Source organism: Euleptes europaea, chromosome 9, assembly GCF_029931775.1.
Source record: "Euleptes europaea isolate rEulEur1 chromosome 9, rEulEur1.hap1, whole genome shotgun sequence".
NCBI classification, from domain to species: domain Eukaryota; kingdom Metazoa; phylum Chordata; class Lepidosauria; order Squamata; family Sphaerodactylidae; genus Euleptes; species Euleptes europaea.
In genome coordinates this window covers 67176425-67196954 of record NC_079320.1, presented here as the reverse complement: position 1 = coordinate 67196954, position 20530 = coordinate 67176425, and the positions used below count along the sequence as shown (strand labels likewise).

General features: G+C 46.6%; 2 protein-coding genes across 9 annotated transcripts in view; one reads left to right on the top strand and one right to left on the bottom strand.

The window, feature by feature from the left end:
• Positions 1-7774, bottom strand: part of SCFD2 (sec1 family domain containing 2) — a 201219-nt gene extending 193445 nt beyond the window's left edge. The window contains exons 1-2 of the mRNA XM_056855417.1: positions 6931-7774; positions 5301-5469 (exon numbers count right to left, since the gene is read on the bottom strand). Of these exons, the coding sequence (XP_056711395.1) occupies positions 5301-5469; positions 6931-7774 (1013 nt within the window). The remainder of the gene's footprint in view (positions 1-5300; positions 5470-6930) is intronic.
• A 4901-nt stretch (positions 7775-12675) lies between these two features.
• The window catches only part of FIP1L1 (factor interacting with PAPOLA and CPSF1), a 48911-nt gene continuing 41056 nt past the window's right edge, over positions 12676-20530 (top strand). For all 8 annotated transcript variants that reach the window (XM_056855562.1, XM_056855561.1, XM_056855559.1 and 5 more), the window contains exons 1-2: positions 12676-12778; positions 16168-16207. In XM_056855562.1, the coding sequence (XP_056711540.1) occupies positions 12691-12778; positions 16168-16207 (128 nt within the window). In that variant the 5' untranslated portion in view covers positions 12676-12690. The remainder of the gene's footprint in view (positions 12779-16167; positions 16208-20530) is intronic.

The following is a 20530-nucleotide window of genomic DNA, read 5'->3' as shown; positions in this document are numbered from 1 at the left end:
CAGAATGGGGCTCCACCTAGCTCCTGATAATAACCTTGCTGCATAATTCTGTACCAACAGGTTTGAAGGAACAGACAGACATGGTTGCTCAAGATTCTGCTAGCATAAGGCATTACTTTGAAACTGTCCATTATGTACCAATGAAATGACCCTGTTGGTAAAACTACTAAAGCCTACAGGAGTGGAAAGAATACTTTCACATAACATTATGCATTCAACAAGTGGTCTGTACTTCATGCTCTAGTTATCAACAAAATCCAGATCCAAATGTCCATATTGCATCAACAAATAATGATTCCATCAGAATAAAAACAAGACATTTCCATAGGAAAAATTACAATACATGACGGTCATTTAAACTATCTCAAAATAAAACTACCTGACAATCCAAATGGCTTATGACCACAAGTGGAGCAGCTTAAATCAGAGCACCTCATCATCATTTTTATCTTTATGAAAGCGGTTAACAAACCTTACCCAAGCTAGCCCAATCTCACCAGAAGCTAAGCAGGGTCAGCCCTGGTTAGTACTTGGATAGAAGAACACCAAGGAAGTCCCGGATCGCTACGCAGAGGCAGGCAATAGCAAACCACCTCTGCAAATCCTGCAGAGTCACCATAAGTCAGCTTGTTTAGCAATCAACAAAACCACCAAGTCTAGAGTTTTAATCTGGTCTAAGCAAATTCTAAGATCAGAAAAATGACTGCACCCTTCTGTTACAATCACTCAACAAACCACTTGAGGCAGAATATTTTAAACGTTAACTGCACTCATACCTATTTTTGCTATACAAGTAACTTAAGTGTGCATTTTTAATATTATGTAAATAGTTTATGTTCCATGTAAGCATCTTGCTAACCCTAACATCACATGTTTCCCACCCAAATTGATAGACATTACAGGAGGAAGACATCTTTTGTTTTGTTTTGTTTGATCGGCACAAAAGTCTTTCCAGTCAGCGGAAGAACTTTCAGGCTTCCCACTGAGTCCTAAATTCCTAGATTTGAAATGCAGTTGGGATGGGGGAGGGGGAGGGGGACTAGTAGTTTGTACAGTGAAAAAAAATGCAGTCACATACTGATTTTCCTTGTTCGTATCTCTGGATTCCAACATTACATTTTGTACAAAATTCTATAAATAAATATTTTGTAAGTTTTGCAAGCATGCTCATGCGTGAGACCAAATGAGTTGGCTCCCGTCAAAAAGATGTGTGCATGCAAAGTGGGGGGGGGGAGATCTTCATGCTATTCCTGGGGGATCCCCCATCCCCCTAGACCAGGCACAGCATTTCAGGGGGTATTTCAAGCTGCAGTAAGAGGGGGGAGGAGGCAAGAATGTTGTGCTTCCATTTATGGAAATTTTAGATAGTATCCAAGTCTAGGGTTGCCAGGTCCCTCTTCGCCACCAGCGAGAGGTTTTTGGGGAGGGGAGGGACCCAAGGAGGCTGGGGTTTGGGGAGGGACTTCAATGCCATAGAGTCCAATTGCCAAAGCAGCCATTTTCCTCAGGTGAACTGATCTCTATCAGCTGGAGATCAGTCGTAACAGCAGGAGATCTCCAGCTAGTACCTGGAGGTTGGCAACCCTATCCAAATCTTTACCACCCATGTATACTGCCAGGATTGAAACGTTTAAGCATTTTACAAGTTCGAGCCTATCTTGATTCATGCTTACCACCTATGTTACCTTCATAATACTGTTTCATTGTTACTGTAACTGCTTTGTTTGATGTTAAATAACAATCCAATTTAGATCCATTGTGGTTAGGCTTATTTCAGAGTCCATAAACCAGCCCCCCACCACACCTAATTTTCAAAATTTCAGATGCAACCCATTTTTTCAAAGGACAAATGCATCAGCAATGACAGCAACAGCCATTTGTCAATGGAATATAATACATGCTGCTAATGCTATTATAGACACTCTTCAATTGTTTACTTTATAAAATGATTGCCTCTGAAATCAAACCACTTTCATAGTATATAGATTTCAAAAAATGCATCTATCTATTTAAATAAATCTATTATTTCTTTGAGTTTAAGGAAAAAACCCTGCTTCATTTCAGTATGCCAGTCATAAATATTCATGAAATCTGTTTGTTAACCCCATAACTATGCCCAGATGTTTTGACTGGAATTTTTTTAAAAACTGTTAACTACAGCAAGCAGTGTAGAAGGGGCCTTCCTTTCTCCCCTACTCCAACACAGCTAACTAAACTTTAAGAATCAATGATCTAAGCAATGACCTTAGCCAACGTAGCCAGAGACCCTTCTGCTTGACCCATTCCTAAATTATGACATTCGACATGATGGATTAATTGAAACTCAGATGATATAAATAATCAATTTAAATCTCCCAGTAAACAGGCTGACTTCAACCACTGATTTAATTAATTGTTTACTGGTTACCATAATACCCATTCTACATAGGGTTGCCAACTGCCAGGTAGTAGCAGGAGATCTCCTGCTAATTCAACTGATCTCCAGCCGATAGAGATCAGATCACCTGGAGTAAAATGGCCGCTTTGGCAATTGAACTCTATGGCATTAAAGTCCCTCCCCTCCCCAAACCACGCCCTCTTCAGGCTCCGCCCCCAAAATATCCCGCAGGTCGAGAACAGGGACCTGGCAATTTCTATAGGATTCCAAGAGCTATTCAAAATGTAATACCCTAAGCAGTTACAGCACTCTAGTAATTGAAGTCAATGAGTTTAGAAGGGCTTAAATGTGCATAGGATGGCATTCTTCTTAAGAGCTACCTATGTGTCCTTCCCACATTAATAGTAGAGTAATGAAACTGCTCTGATTATGGGGGAAATGAAGTGTGCAAAATGAAGTGTGATGGACAGCCACCGTTTTGCTAATAATTATGATGGGACATTAACATTTTTTGCACATGACAGAGAAGCAAGTGCCCAAATTAACAGTGATTTCAAGATCTAAATGGTGACGGTGAGGTACAACGCACGCTGGTTCCAGTGAAATGGCCTTTAACGTATTCCTGTGTTCATGTTAAACCACTTATCTCTGATTAGGTTTTAGAAAATACTAATTCTGTGGCACACAAAAAGAGGTGTGTATGTGTGCAAAATGAAGTGTGATGGTACAATCAAGTTTAGTAATTTTCCAGATTGTCTCATCAAATTATGGTTTGCATCACAAATCAGATGGCACATCTTCATCTAATCTGCAAGTGCACCTGCCAATCGAGCAATTTATTTTTATAGATATTTACAAGTGGTAGACCATCAATGACTTGCAGGGGATATCTCATTTTCACCTCACCCACTATTTCTTTTCCCTTCCCTGAATGCCCTCATAGCCTCTCCCATTTCCTGCTTCCTTCTCTCCCACCCACCAGCCAACCAACCTTTATCTGCACCCCCATCTTCAGCTTTCCCTCCTCTCCTCCCCCTGGCAGCCTCTACCTGAGAAACCTATGACCCAGTTGTGCAGTTGGGAGTGGCTGGGTTAGGCCCAGCTGCACAGTGCCAACTTCTGGGTCCACTTGCTCAGTGGAAAACCCACAAGGACATCGGGGGCACCTCACTTTTCCCTGTAACCCCTTCCTCACACCATTTCCTCTTTCCCTTATCCTGGCAATCCATATATCCTCACTTTTTCCTGCTTCCTTTTCTCCTTCCCACCCACCCACCTTTAATCTGTCCCCCATCTACAACTAAAGCTGTTGTTTACATACTTCATTTATATCCCGCCTTTCTCCATAATGGGGACCCAAAGAAGCTTACATCATTCTCTTCCATTTTACCCTCCCAACAACAACCCTGTGAATTACATTAGGCTGAGATGGTATGACTAGCCCAAGGTCACCCAGTGAAATACTACAGCAGAGTGGGGATTTGAATCTTGGTCTCCCAGATCCTAGTGTGAATCTCTAATCACTACACCACACTGGCTTTTGTGGGAAAGGCCCTGCCATCCCTCCTTTTACTGACTGCAACCAAGGCTTGAAGGCTGGCAAAACTATTGTGACTGCTTAGCAGTCGCCACAACAGCCACTGAGATGGCATTTGTTTCTTAAAGTGACAGGCACTGCTTCTATTATTTGGGAGGCAGAGTGGTAAGCTGTAGTACTGCAGTCCAAGCTCTGCTCACGACCTGAGTTCGATCCCAACGGATGTTGGTTTCAGGTAGCCGGCTCAAGGTTGACTCAGCCTTCCATCCTTCCGAGGTCGGTAAAATGAGTACCCAGCTTGCTGGGGGTAAAGGGAAGATGACTGGGGGAGGCAATGGCAAACCACCCCATAAACAAAGTCTGCCTCATAAACGTCGGGATGTGACATCACCCCATGGGTCAGGAATGATCCGGTGCTTGCACAGGGGACCTTTACCTTTTTTAATCCCTACTATTACTTTTTTTAAGAGTCCAGATTTTTCTGCAAACCTCGAGCTATTTTTCAGGTTTGTAGATGTATCTTGTCTGTCCATGGCTCCAATCTCTGGATTTATCTACAGATTCGGCCATGTTGAGAACTATATTGATGCTCCATTCTTCTTTCCAATGGAGACCCAAACTGGTTCACATTGTTCTCCTCTGTTTTTGTCAGATAGGGTTTCTGACAGCATGGGCCAAACAGGATGGTTCCTCTGTAAACAATATGGATCCTTCCGTGCACTCCCCCCTCCCCTCCTGTTTTGCACACGAGCCACAAGCTCTGGTCAGAGATCTACAATTGTATGGAGACCCGCCCGTGTAAATCTTTCATCTGATACTGGGCCTCGCTCACAATGTCAGGAACCCCACCAGCCCCTTCTCTGATTGCCCTTAAGTACCCAGTACTTGGTTTGCTGAAGTCGTTACCGGGAGAAAGAAATCTCATTGTTTCCTTTGTATTCCTGTAACTCAATCTCATCCATTGTATCCGTTCTATAAATATAGCAATGCCCCAATGCTCTGTATTCTAACCTTCTCTGTCTTGCTGAAACTACTACCTCATGAATAAACTCTCTGAATCACTGCTCCGTCTGGATTTGAGTTCTATTGCCTGAGACGCTGTAGGCTTGCTGAAACCTGACAGTTTTATCTTAACAACTACCCTAGGTTAGTTAGTAGGATAGGCCGAAAGAGAGCAACTGGCTAAAAGTCACCCCACGAGCTTCCATGGCAGAGAAGAGATTTGAATCTGCATCTCTCAGATCCTGCTCCAATACTCTATATGCAGAATCTAGTTCCGACCACATACTTCTTCTGCTGGACTAAAGCAACAGTAAAGAACTCCAATTTAACATAGCATTAAGATGACACTCCATTAAAAAAAAAAAGCCAAGAAAGTAGTCTTACGCTGGTTGCGCCAAGCAGCCTGGTGCTATGATGTGGCAACTTGCATCGTCAGTCTGCAAGGCTGTGAGTTCCACCATGCTGACCATCACATCATTTGCATGACCTGGAAGTTTGGGAAGCACAGAGAGAATTTTCTCTGCTAAGTTGTCACCATGATGACCAACTGTTCCTAGAAAACGATCCAAAAGAGAAACACATGAATGTACCAAAGGCTTATGAAAAGGAATAAGCATTCAGAAGACATCAGATCTTCAGATTTCAAAAATCAGCTTTGCCTCGTAGTAAACATAGCAAAACCAAGAATTTCAGTCCTTACCTAAAGAAAAATGCAAAGCTTGCAACACCATATAAAAAGAAGCAATGTTCCTTTTATATAATGCTAAATATTATAAATAATTTTAATGTATTAGATTAGATATTTGCTTTTCCATCTGTTATACAAAACTATGTCTGACTATAATCGGAAAAGTGGCCAAATCATGATAGAAGTGCATGAATCACAGCACTTAGTTTACAAAAGAATGGAGACTGCAAAGACTTGCCTTTTTAAATGAAATTACTATACTGCATTCACAAAATTGCAGGAGTGAATTCTAGAATTACAAGCAGGTATTTAGTCTTAGCCCTGACCTGGATGGCCCCGGCTAGCCTAATCTTGTCAGATCTCAGAAGCTAAGCAGGGTCAGCCCTGGTTAGCATTTGGATGGGAGACCACCAAGGAATACCAGGGTTGCTGTGCAGAGGAAGGCACTGGCAAACCACCTCTGTTAGTCTCTTGCCATGAAAACCCCAAAAGGGGTCGCCATAAGTCGGCTGCGACTTGATGGCACTTCACACACACACACACACACATTTAGTCTTAAGCCAGCACCAAATAACAGATTCCCAAATCACTATGGCAATGTTATCATTCTGCAGTACAATTCAGTAAACTACTGTCAGGTAATCCAGTCCTAGACTTCAGCTTAATTACTGTATTTACAATCCATCTAGCTTCCATTCAAGTTGAACACAGGAAGCTGCCTTAAACAGAGACAGACCATTGGTCTATCAAGATAAATATTTTCTACTCTGACCGGCAGCAGCTCTCCAGGGTCTAAGGCAGACAGAGGTCTTTTGGGGAATGAGGACCCCTTATAAGCAACTGTAGCTCATAGTCTGGAGGAGAAATGGCCCAGCAGAGAAAGCATCCTCATACTTGAATCAGCTTTAGGAGTTTAGGGTTCAACACCACACAGCCAGCTAGCTGGTACCTAAACACCTGCAGCTGATCTGTACACAGGAATGTTACAGTAAATGTGCTTCCGTTTTAGTGAGGTATGTGGCAGTTTCTTTCAGTAATTTACCCAGGTTTTTGACACAATTAGGGCATTTCTGCATAGAGTTTTTGCTGCTGCTCAGCTTCTTTACTGCATCAGTTTTTACCTTGCAGACAGTATTGTTTGCCAGTCGGCATTGTACTAGTTTTACCCCCACCCCCCCACACACCATTCCTATCAGCATCATTGAGATGATTGTGTGTGTACAGATGATCCTGGAAACCTTTGTCATTGTCACATAGACTTGCATCCACTGAACAGCTGTAGAGTTTTTAAAAACATCTTTACATAGCAAATCTGAAGATCCTTACCTGTCAAGTCTAATGTCCTATCCACAAAAATAATAGAGGCTCTACTCTGAGCAGTTTTCCTTCTGGTCTTGCCTTGGGAGTAATTTGCTAGATCCCCTGCAATGATCTTGCTCATTGGCCCAACAGCAAAACATTCCTCCCGCACACCTAGGTACTCAAATAAAGCGTTCAAACCAGACACCAGTGTCCTGATCTCAAGCTGCAGCTCTGAGGACAGAGAGGAAAATTCAACATCATTCAAGTTAGCAATTTTTTTCTTCTCCGGTCTGCCATTATTGATCTGAGACAAATCCTGAGCCATCAGGGGAAAAAGACAAGAAAAGGCAGGTAGCACGAAGAGGTGGGGTGAGATGGGTGCCAGAAACAAGGCAGCATGCTGTACTTCTGCAGTGTAGTTCATGTTACCCATCCATTGGCAAAGCTTTTCTTCAAACTGGTCAAAAACCACTCGGCTGCCCCCTTCCGCCTCGGCACCGCCAGAGGCATTGTGAGCCTGCAGGTGCACTGCGTGGCTGACGGCTGTGAAAACCACACTGTACTGGAAGTTGCTGAGACTCACAATGTCGCGAATGATGTCCACGGTCCTCCCTTTCAGCAGGGTGCCGACCACAAACACGGCCTTGGGCTGCTCGGCGGCACCAGACTCGAAGCTGGAGAACTCTTTGACGTTGAGAGCCCCGGCTTGCAGCAGCCTCCCGGCTCCCCCGCACGTCCAGTGGAGGCTCTCGGCACAAGCGGCGTCCATGAAAACGACCGCCCGCTTCACCTTGGAAAGCACCTGCTCCCAAGCTCGCTGGCAAAAGGATGACACCCCCGCTGGGGCTGTGGGAAAGGCAGAGGACATAACGGGGGACGAGAACTCAGGAGGCTCTGAGGGAAGCCAAAGGCAGGGCCTTGAAGAGCGGAGAGTCGCACAAAGCCTGTTTTGGGACCCACGGCGCTCAGGCTCGCGGGAGAAAAGGGCTCGGCCCTAATCCCCCATAGACGGAGCCAAGAAAATGCTACGATGGGTCGGTCAGCGGAATACAGGAAGCGACAGCAGAGACTATGTTGACAGCGACGCATGCCTATTCTACAGCTGTCGCACGCGTGTGACGTCGTAGTCCAGAAGCCGACGTTGATTGGCTATTTAGAGGCAACCCGAGGCGCCGGATGTTGACAGCGAGGCGTCGCTTTGCTTTCCCAAAGCGCGTAGAGAGGGAGCGGAGTTTCAAGCGCGACTTCTGGAGACGAGACTTCCTGTTTATTTTTTTTAATAATAATTTTTTATTTTCTTCATTTAATATATCAACATAGAAACAATATCCAATACTAAATAGTAATAATATTTTTTTAAAAAAAACCAAATAATATCACTTCCTGGTTATTTTTGATGGCCGTTTCCCCTCCCCCCTCCACTTTGGACTTATCAGTGACAACTGCCCATAGGAAGCAATGTAGGATTTCAGCGTGGGGCTGAGTGTCTCCCCCCCACACACACACACCACGAAAAAAGAGACGAGTTTATTCTGTGTGGGAAAAGTGGACTTTGTGTGTGTGTGTTTTAAGCATTTCAAGGACATATAACATGGAAAATCCTGAAATACGAAATGCAAAAGCCTCTACGATAACAATCATCTTTACAACAAAAACATTTTACAAACTGTTCACAGTTGTAACTGCTGTTTTTATTTTGTTCGTCCTAACAGCTGTCGCTGTCTTGCAAAGTACAAGTAGTTGGCAGGTGAGGAAGTATTTGAGAATGGAGTAGAATGTGGCTCACTGGTAGAGCATCTGCTTTGTGTGCAGAAGGTCCCTGGTACAATCCATGGCAGTTAAATAGGATCAGGAAGTAGGAGATGTGAAAGACCTCTTGGAGACCCTGAATAGCTGCTGCCAGTCAGAATGAGACAACACTGACCTTGACAGACTTAGTGGCTTGGATCCAGTGTGGCATTTCCATTGGTGCAAGGACTTCTGCACATGGAAGTGTGACTTTCTCAGCTCTCCCCACACCAAACCAAGATGCTCCTGAAATCCTCTTCCTGGGAATCCCCTCTCCCCCAGGAATAGGATATGGAAGGCATTTGGGCGGCTGCTGTCAGAGGCAGAAGCTAAGGAAGTTGTGCTCTGTGGGCAGAAGTCCTTTCACCCACAGAATTGCTGTGTTGGATTCAAGCCAGTATATGGTAGCTTTCTGTGGCAGCAGATGCAACATGTAGATTGTATGGTCATATCACTTCCTGGCTTGAGATTTGAAGAGTTTTTGATATTTAAATAGCATTTTGAGAATTGAAATACTATGCAGAAGGTCCCAGGTTAAATCCGTGGCATCTCTCATTTAGAAAGGATCAAGTAGTAGGTGATGTGAAATACCTTGGCCTCAGACCCTGAAGAACTGCTATCAGTCCCAGTAGAGAACACTGAGCTTTATAGACTAATGGTCTATGCTGTGTTTTTCTCCTCAGTGGGGATCCAAGATCCCATCTCCATTTTATCCTCACACTCTGTGTGATAGGTTTGGCAGAGAGTTAGTGGCCCAAAGTCAACCAGCTAAATTCCACGCTAGAGCAGAGATTCAAACCGGTGTGACCCAAGATCCTAGTGGTATGCCGTAACCACTACACCACACTAGCTACATGTATGGGCAATTTGTGTGTCAGTTGGCCACCTACAAATCTAACTTGAAATCCTCGCCTTTGCTCTTCTATGGGTTAGTCAAAGCCAATAAAACACCAGTGGGAAATTAGCTTTCCACTTCAATAAAAACAGAAAAAAAATACATCTTGAGCATTGACCTTGTACAGCCTTTGACCACCGAGATTTTGGCAGGATATTTTTTGTGCATGGCTTAAACGGTCAGGGGTATTTACAGTGGGATGGGGGGAGCCCACGGGTTCAGCGTGTGTTTCCTTGAAAGTGAGACCCCCCTGAGATGTCTCTCAAGGGCATCAGACAGAGTGGGGTTGAAAGAAGTGTTATGGCTAGGGTTGCCAGGTCCCTCTTCGCCTCGGCAGGAGATTTTGGGGCAGAGCCTGGGGAGGTCGGGGTTTGGGGAGGGACTTCAATGCCATAGGGTCCCATTGCCAAAGTGGCCATTTTCTCCAGGTGAACTGATCTCTATCAGCTGGAGATTAGTTGTAACAGCAGGAGCTAGTATCTGGAGGTTGGCAACTCTACTTAAGGCCATTTATGCCTGGGAGGTTCTGTCTTGGATTTGACATTCTCTATGCACAGCCATGAAGGTGCTAGAAAAGATTCTTACTGGTAAGTGTAAGGATGTGTCACTGGCAACCAAGATCAAGTTAATTCATGCCATAGTATTCCCTATTACTATGTATGGGTGTGAAAGCTAGACAATGAAGAAAGCTGACAGGAAGAAAGTAGATTGCTTTGAAATGTGGTGTTGGAGGAGTTACAGATACTGTGGACTGCCAAAAAAACAAATCAGTGGGTCTGCCTAGAAAACGCCGGGATGTGACGTCTTGCGGCTGTGGCTCATGAAAGCGCATACCCTACCAGAAAATATTTTTGTAAGTCTTTAAGGTGCTACTGGACTCTTGCCCTTTTCTACTTCTGCATGGGTGCTTAGGACAATTTACACACCCGAACAAAGGATTGCAAGAACCTTTACCCCTTCTGGTCAGGGGCGTTACAATTGCGTACATTCAATGCACATTGGGGGTCTACTCCCATATCTCATTAGAACAGCCTATAGATATTGCCCGAGGCTGCCTCTCTAAGCAAGCACTTGGTCTTGCGAGTCACATTCCTAACAGTGAAGGTAAGACACTGCTTTTCTCTACTGGGGAAAGCCCATACCAGGCAAGTCTGTCATCTGTCGGCTTCTTATAGCCGTGGATGCCAACGTTCCCAAAGCCTCCACGTGTGTGCAGAATATATGTTTCCCCGCCCCCTAAATGAAGTTTATAGGCACTTCATTGGTGATGGTGCAGAATATATGGTTTCCCCCCCCTAAATGAAGTTTATAGGCACTTCATTGGTGGTGGTGCAGAATATATGTTTCCCCCCCCCCCAAATGAAATTTATAGGCACTTCATTGGTGGTAGTGCAGAATATATGTTTCCCCCCCCCCTAAATGAAGTTTATAGGCACTTCATTGGTGGTGGTGCAGAATATATGTTTGCCCCCCCTAAATGAAGTTTATAGGCACTTCATTGGTGGTGGTGCAGAATATGTTTTTTCCCCCCTAAATGAAGTTTATAGGCACTTCATTGGTGGTGGTGCAGAATATATGTTCCCCCCCCCCTAAATGAAGTTTATAGGCCAGTGATGGCGAACCTTTTAGAGACCGAGTGCCCAAACTGCAACCAAAAACCCACTTATTTATCGCCGAGTGCCAATGCGGCAATTTAACCTGAATACCACCCCCAGAGGGGGCCCAGAGGGAGAGGCTAGGGTTGCCAAGTTCCTCTTCACCATGAGTGGGAGGTTTTTGGGGTGGCGCCTGAGGAGGATGGGGTTTGGGGAAGGACTTCAGTGCCATAGAGTCCAATTGCCAAAGTGGCAATTTTTTCCAGGGGAACTGATCTCTATTGGTTGGAGATCACCTGTAATAGCAGATCTCCAGCTAGTACCTGGAGATTGGCAACTAGTTCCTTAGTGTTTTCTCTTTACATATTAAGACAAATGGAAAGGTGTTTGGAGGACAGCTTGTGGGCACTTCAAAGGTGGAATAGGACTGCACGCCGCTCCGCCCGCACAGACCCAGAGGGTGCCGGAGAAGCTGCTGGAGGGAAAGAAGGAAGGAAGGAAGGAAAGAAGGGAAGGGAGGGGGAAAGGGAAGGAAGGGAGGGAGAGAAAGAAAAAAAGAGAGAGAAAGGGAGAAAGAAATGGAGCAAGGGAGAGAAAGAAAAGGACAGAGGGAGACAGAAAAAGAAAGAGGCCATTTATGCATGGGAGGTTTTGCCTTGGATTTGCCACTCGGTGGGGCGCGGCGGCAGGCTTGTGAGAGGCGAGCAGGGTGGGGCAGAGGGCGCCTCCTTCGCACCCACCAACCAGCCATGCCCCTCGGCTCGCACAGGCCCAGAGGGCGCCGGAGAAGCCGCCGGCCATGCCGAGTGTGAGCGCTCGGCTTCTGTTCCCCGCTCTCCCACCCACCTGGCCGGCCACGCACGCTCCAGCGGCGGCAATGGCGGCAGCTTCTGTGGGAGAGTCCGGGGGCCACCGCCAATGATGTCGGAGGTTCCCCACCCCTGGGCTACAGCCTCCCCCATCCGGGGTGGGTCAGAGCCGGAAAGGCCAGCGGCTTGGAGGAACCGTGCGTGCCGGCAGAAAGGGCTACGCGTGCCGGAAGTGGCACCCGTGCCATAGGTTCGCCAACACGGTTATAGGCACTTCATTGGTGGTGGTGCAGAATATATGTTTTTTCCCCCTAAATGAAGTTTATAGGCACTTCATTGGTGGTGGTGGTGGTGGTGGTGGTGGGGAGCGTGCATCCAGAGAAAGCAAACCCAAGGCGAAACCTCCCATGCATAAATGGCCTGAGTTGTCTTTTTTTCCTGGCCTGGGCCCTGAGGGGGAGCCCGGGAAGGCCCCCCCCCCGGCCTCGTGCGTGTGCCTGGTGCGCGTGTCCGTCAGCCAGACGGGCGACGCGGCTCCTTGCGGCGTGCTTGCTCTGCGAGGGGGGGGGAGGCGGGGAGGGGCCTCACCGCGGGCCGGAAGACGAGAGGAGGAGGAGAAGGGGGGGAGCCATTGCGGGGACGCGTTTCGGCGTCGCCGGGCCTTGTTTGCGTGAGGGGGGGGGAGTCGGGAGCAGCCATGTCGGCCGGCGGCGAGGTGGAGCGGCTGGCGGCGGATCTGAGCGGGGCCGGCGCCGGGGATGAGGAGGAGGAGTGGCTCTATGGCGGTACGGATCTCTCCCTCTCCCTCCCACCCCCCTCAACGCACACGCTCCGTGCTGCTCTCCCGCCCCCTGCTCGGCGCCTTGGGCCAGGCCGCCCGCGAGGGCCGGCGCGCGGCGGGCGGGGAAGGGCCAGGCCCCGGCTTCCAGGCGCCCCGCCGCAAGGCCGCGCGTGGGGCCTACTCGGCCCAGGCCCCGCCTGCTCTAGTCGTGGGGATGGCCTCGCGTGAGGCCTGCCCGAGCCCTCCTGCGGCTGGCGGTACTAATCCCATCATCCCTCACCCGGAGCCCCCCCCTTTTCTCTCCTGTGGATTTAGGGTTATTTCCTTCGCTGTTAAAGTGTGTTGTGGGGGGGGGGGTGTGGAAAGAAAGGGTTTTTTTTTACTTCTTTTTTTAATAAATGTTTTTATTGATTTCCAATAATAAATGGGGGTACAGAAGGAAAAAAGGGAAAAAAACATGACATCAATATTGTTCAACATTGGTATGCCTAGTACTACCCCCTTGTAGAATATAATAATACATTAACTTACTAGCAGAGTGGATTTGATCTCTTTCCTTACACGCGTACCCGGGTTAATACTTCAGTACGCTGTTACGAATACGTCCGTGGGGAATAAGAACCATTGGATTTAACCCCCCCCCCCCGTGTACGTTGGTTCGACAGTTAAGCCCGGTTGAACTGGGTGCCACATGTTGTTGTTATTTATAATGGGCTTTTCGAGAGAGAGAGAGAGAGAGAGAGAGAGAAAGGCCTTTAGGCGGGGAATACATGCCCAGGGTGGCATTGCAAAGGGCCGCTCCACAGAATTGTGGCCATTTTTTTTGTTTCATAGACTAAGATACCTTAGATCTGAGCTTTATTATAGTCCATGTTGAGGCTTTGTCTTCGAGGAGACAAAATAAAAATTATCCATCACCATATTGATGCACTTCCTATTTCCTGTTGATGGAGAACCAGTAAAAGTTTAAAATGTTTTTCATTGCAAATGCAGGGAGCTTTATTATAGCCCATGTTGAGGCGTTGTCTTCGAGGAGACAAAAATTATCCATCACCATATTGATGCACTTCCTATTTCCTGTTTGATGGAGAACCAGTAAAAGTTTACAATGTTTTTCATTGTAAATGCAGGGGAAGTACAGTGTGATTTCCCTTGCTAAAATAAGCTGGAGGAGAGGATTTGTAGGTGTCTAATAATCATTACATAGCCTATCCCCCCCCCCACCACACACAAGGGGAATCCCAAATTGTGCACAGGTACAGTAGTGGACACCTCAAGAGCGTCTGTATTGGTTTTCTTGCAACAGTGCTGGTAGCATGATGCAGCTTGGCATGAGCAGTTTGGAGCCCAGATATACTATTCTGAAGTTTTAGGCTGCTTCCAGATGGGTCAATTGATCCAGGTTTGGCACTGTTGGGAAGCGTATCTCCCCCCACCCCCGCCATTCATGCACATCCCAGGGTTTCCCTGCTTTTCTCCCATCTAACCCAAAATCAATTTGCTGGGAGGTCTTGGAAAAGATTGAAGTAATGCCTGGATGGCTTCCATGTGGGTGGGAATGTTTGAATTTTCCCAGCCCACTCACACAGCAACTATTTTTCCTGTCCCTGTGGCAGTCATTCCTGCCCTCATAACCACAGGCTTTTTAAAAAAAGGGTAATTTGAGCAGTGATACAATATTGTAGCAGGTTCTATGAATTCCCAGATTTCATTAAAAAAAGAGAAGTCTGCGTCTCCTTTCATTATGGAGATATAAGGGGAAACACATTTCACAATAAAAGATTAGAGACTTTTAAAAATGAAAGCTGGGAATTCAGAGAACTGATCTAATGAATACATGGACTGATAACATGGTATTCATTTGCCACTTAAGAAACCTGGAAAAGCTCTGGTTGACTTGAGAGCAGGTTAGATGGCAGGTTCTGTGGGACTGAGGCAGGAAAACTGGGGAAACCTGCCATATGGAACCCCCATTGCTGCTGGCTTTATTGGCAGCTACAGCAGCAACGGGGAAATGACACAAACTTGTCACTGTGTGGAAAATGTTTTAGCTTCATTGTTTCTCCAAAAGTAGGATATTAAAGTTGATATGCTGCATGAATTTGGTGTTCTCCCTGTCTTCTGTAAGCAGTCCAGTGGTGTATAGCATTTGTCCTACCTATAAGACATGATCCAGATTAGCACTCTACTTGCTGTACATCTCCTGAACCTTTCAAAGCTGTATAACAGTGTGTACCTGGCATGGAGAAAAGCTTTATTTCCTGAGTCACTATCAGTCAGGCAGCTGTGAGGAAAGAGAAAGTGGTACACCAATGTTGCCATGTGCCCCAATGGGTAAAAGATCTGTTTGTAAAGTAAATTTTCTTTTCTGTAGTAAAATATCTTCCTGCCTGATCCGGTATATGTATGCTTCAAAGTAAATCCTGTATTCACAGTCAGGCTTACTCTTACGTAAGTGTAGATAGGATTGCAGCCTCAGTTTAAGAAAGTAAACACTGTAGGCACTGGGTATCTGATGAAGGGAGCTTTGACTCTTGAAAGCGTTTAATCCAAAATTTTGTTGGTCTCTGAGGCACTGTAGGACTCATCCATCTGTTCTACTGAAGTCATGAAGGACATTTATAGTCAAAACCTAATTTTAAACTTACACAGATACTGTGGTGATTATGATAGAGTGATGATTATGAATCAGTATGAGTTTGTATTTGAGATTAATTCCTTAATACAGGGCCATCTTTGGACAAAATTTCTTAGTAAAAATATGACATTATTGTTACCATGTTTTTCCGGTAGTGTTCCTATGCATGAAGAATGGAAAATAGGTGGGCATAGTTTTTTCTGCTGCTGATAAAAGTTTGGGGAAAAGTTTCACATTTAATTTGTGTGTCTGTGTTGGAGCAGGGCTCTTAAAATAATGGCTTGAGAAATGCAACAGAAATCTGAAAAATGGATTCATGCATTATGTAGAGAAACTCATTTGTTTACATTTATCTACATTTACATCTGTTTACATTTATTTATATCATGCTTTTCCCCCCAGTGGGCAACCAAAGCAACTTAGAACATCATTCTGCCATCTTCTGTTATCTCACGACAGCCCAGTTAGGTAGAATTGGTTGGGAGAATGGGTGACACAGTCCCATGAAACTCTTTGGATGAGTTTCACAGGGCTTGGGGGGAAATAGCTTCCCCCCCCCCACGCCACTGCAAACCGCTCAGGAGGTGGCACGGCTGCGCCGTCCCCAGGCCCCTCATAAGTATTCTCCCTTCAGGATTGGGCTGCCCGTCTACTACACCATGTCATCTCTGAAACAAACTTCAGGTTTTCATTCCAATTTGTGTCATTGTATTTGGAACTGTGATTTTTAAAAATTGTTTGTTTGTTTTATATAGATGAAAACGAAGAGGAGAGACCAGACGAAACGCCTGCCAGGTAAGTGTCCTGTCACTTGTGTAATCTTTGAAGTATTCGTTGTGAAACGTGTTTAGAAATGTTGGCTGGATTAATTATTTCTTGCTGGCTAATTTTGCATTGAAAGTTAAAGTTGGCGTTTATATTTTTATTTTTCTCATTTATCATGTTGTGTAGCAAGCATTTACTGCCTTTGCTCCAGTACAGATGATTCAAATATTTGCACTTCTATGTGCAATATGGTATGTATTCCTCATTATTTTCCCACTGCAGCAGGCTGTTGCACACCTACTTCAACAGAGCCACACGTGGAATCTCCTTTTCATGAACAAATTACTGTTGATACATTTTGGACAGTGATCTTCGAAAACGTTTTCTTGTTTTTGGGGATATCCATGACTGCATTTCAAAGTGCTGTATCAACAGTTCACAGTAAATATTGGCAGCCATAGCATGCACTGTGTTTTATTGAGCAGTGGTGGCTCAATAGATTGGGCAGTGGAAATATCCCAGCATCCACCACTGTGCATCATAGAGGGGGCCCTTAATGGCAGGTGATGGAAAGCAGTGTTAGAGCTGCTGGAGCTACACTGCAACACCATGTAGGTGTGTAGCTGCTGATTGGCTAGTGGAACCCAGCACCAGCCGGTGACATCATCCTGCACTCAGGCCAAGCATCAGTAGCTGCACAGTGCTGCAGCGGTGGCCCTGGCAGCTCCATCGCCACCTTTTCTTGCCCACTGGTAAGCAGAAATTCACAGTGCTTCTCATACGCTCCCTCAAAATGAATTGAATGGTGTATTTATGTATTGTGCATTGTGTGTGTGTGTAAAGTGCCCTCAAGTCGCAGCTGACTTATGGCAACCCCTTTTTGGGGTTTTTATGGCAAGAGACTAATAGAGGTGGTTTGCCTGTGCCTTCCTCTGCACAGCAACCCCGGTATTCCTTGGTGGTCTCCCATCCAAATACTAACCAGGGCTGACCCTGCTTAGCTTCTGAGATTTGACAAGATCAGGCTAGCCTGGGCCAGCCAGGTCAGGGCATTGTGCATTACCCCACATTCTCCCCTGAGGCAAGGGCATCCTGAGCTGCGGGTTGTTTTCCCTCTCCATCCGGGTAGGCAGGACTAAAAGATTCTGACTTCCTGTGATACTTGGCGGGAAAACAGCCTGAGGAAGCCAGTTTCCGTCCTGCCTATCCGGGTGGAGCAGGCAACTCCGCATAGCTCTGTGCCTTTAGGCTTCATTTCTTTAGCTAGGAGTAGTTTCTTTCCCTTTCGTGTTACAGCTTACCTCTCAGTGTTCCGTGAGTCCTTAATCTTCGCCTTGATCCTTGTTTTTTGAGTGTTGGTCTGTCTTCTACCCCCCCCCTCCGTTTTTTCTTCCCTCCTTATTTCTTTAGCCAAGATGGCCGACGCCATTTTAGTTAGGGAAGACGACCTTCTCTCTGAGAAGGACTATCAAAGGGGGTTGGTGCAGAGCAACCCCAAGGGCTCCGGTTCTCCCAACGGCCGCCCAGGCGGACCATTAGGGAGCAAAGAGGAACCGGGAGAGACCCAGACGCCTGATCCGGAGGCGCCTTTAGAAAAGCCTAAAAAGGCGCGCAAAATAGCGCCGCAGCTACCGGGCGCCCGGAGAAAAAGGCGCGGCGTTAAAGTTGGAGCAGGGGCGAAAGCCGGGCGCAAGTCACCCGCCTCTTCCCCAAAACCGGCTAAACCGCTCAACAAGCATCAGGGACGTTCGGATCCGATGGCAGCTGCATCCTCTGGTAACCCTGCGCAAACGGGAACGTTCCCGCCGGGAGTTGGCAGCCCCCCCCCTCCCAGGAGGTGGCAGGCGCACAATTTATTTCATGGCAAAATGCTGATGACCTTATTAATTATGCCCTCCAGCGTCAGTGGATGGCCTTTCAATCCTTTCAAACTCGCCTCCCTCCCCCTATGGGATTGGACCCCTCCCTTCCCCCTCCCAATCTCCCGCCTAATCCTTCCTTTTCCAACTGCACTTCTGCTGTAAATGAGGCAAAATCAAAGGTCGATGCTCCCTCTGCTGGCAGGAGTGGGTCATGGCCTACAAAAGCAGCAATGAAGGCTAAGCCATGTGAAACCAGGGAGAATCAAATGGATCTCTCTAAGTCTCCCATTTCTTCTGTAGATTATGAGGAGGAGGAGGAGTTAGAGGAGGGGGAATTCGATTCCGACGAAGACCCACCTCAACAAGTAGAACAGCATAACAGACTTTTTTCTGGGGAGGATTATCAGGCCCTTTTGGCAAAGGCTATCCTCGCCCTTGATCTCAATGAGGAATCAGATCAATCTGAAGAGCCAAAGTCTAAGTTAAAAAAAGGGGTCAAGGAATGCTTTCCAAGACCTAAGACAACAACCAATTCAGTACCCTTCCCAGAATTTTTCATTAACGCGGTCAGAGACGAATGGGAGCACCCAACTCCCAATAAACAACTCCCCACTAGTATTAAAAAATTATACAATCTGGCTCCACATGCCATGGAAATGCTTAAGGTTCCCTTAGTAGACGCCCCTGTGTTGGACCTCCAATCACCAGGTTTGATCCCAGAAGACGGGGTGGGCTCCCTGAGGGACCAGTTAGACAGAAAGTCAGACTACCTGGCGAGGAAGGCGCACGAGGCCTCAGCCATGGCCATTCAGACCAGCGCTACCACTTCCATCTTTGCTTGGGCCTTGCTAGGGCCGCTTATTTATGGGTCAAGAAAATTATACAACTTGTACCAGATGATAGCCTCAGAGTTCTTGGTGGTCTTGACAGAGTACAAACTGCGTTGACCGTGATGGCGGATGCCTCACTAGATACCATGTCCTCAGTAGCGAGGTCAATGGCATCAGTCACCTCCATTAGAAGGGGTCTATGGCTCAGGTCCTGGCCAGCTGATTTTAAGGCCAAAGCTACACTGATGGCCTACCCAGTCAAAGAGGGGAGGCTTTTCGGAGAAAAGCTGGACAGTATCCTTGTTGAAACAAAGGATAAAAAACAGGTCCTTCCCATGCAGATCAAAAAAGACCAACGTTCTCCTCTGTATCATTCCTTTCGTTCCCCCAAATTCACTCCCAGATTCAGAACAGACTTCAGGAGAGGCTCTTGGGTGTCAAACCGGGGATCATGGAACAATACCAGATCCTTTCGCAGAGGGGGGAGATTCTCTAGGCCCCAAAACTTCCAGGCCAGGTCAGATAAGGGCGACCGATTACCCAAACACCCCCCTCAGTGACGCCGATCACACCTACGTGGGGGGGAGGTTACAAATGTTCACAGCAAGGTGGGCCTTGTCCAACCCGGACAAATGGGTCTCTCAGATCCTATCAAATGGATACCTACTGGAATTCACCTCCCGACCCCGGGATCTCTTCCTAAATTCCCCTATATCACTCAAAACAGAGAAACATTCAAGGACAATAACAGCAATTCAACACCTGCTATTCATCAAAGCCATAGAGCCAGTCCCCAGCTCTCAGAAGGGCCAGGGAGTATATTCCATATTTTTTACGGTGCCAAAGAAAAACGGCGACTGGAGGGCCATCCTCGACTTGAAGTACATCAACAAGAGGATGGCTCGAAGACACTTCCGCATGGAAACAGTCAAGTCAATAGTGGAATCTCTACTCCCTGGCACCTTTATGACGGCTGTGGATCTGACGGAGGCCTACCTCCATATTCCTATACATCCACTACACAGACCATTCCTCAGGTTCGCCTATGGACCCAACCATTACCAATTCAGAGCCCTCCCCTTCGGGTTGACATCCGCCCCGAGGGTCTTCACGAAGGTACTGGTAACAGTCATTGCTACACTCAGACAGGAAGGAGTCCAGGTACACCCGTACCTGGACGATATTCTGATCTGTGCTCCAACACCAAATCTCTCCCGCACCCATACAGATCACGTTATCCAGGTCCTCCAGGAACATGGATATCTCATAAATTTCGGCAAGAGTTCCTTACAACCTTCCCAAGTTATGACACACCTGGGAACCAGAATCAACTCAAAGACCAACTCTTTATCTCTATCCCAGGAGAGAATAAGCAAACTGAAAACCTTTGCTACCAAACTGACCAAATCAAAGTCCGCTATGCTAATGTCCCTTGCGGCTCTACTGGGCCTGATGGTGTCGTGCATAGCGATTGTCCCATGGGCACGCTTTCACTCACGCCCCCTTCAGTGGCTTCTACGTCCCCACCAATTAGATATAGCAAGAAAAAAGGTCAAGTCAGTGACAATCCCACACAGCGTCAGACACAGTCTTCTGTGGTGGACTGTTCCGTCGAACCTGCACAAAGCCACACAGTACATTCACGAAGACCCTGTTCAAGT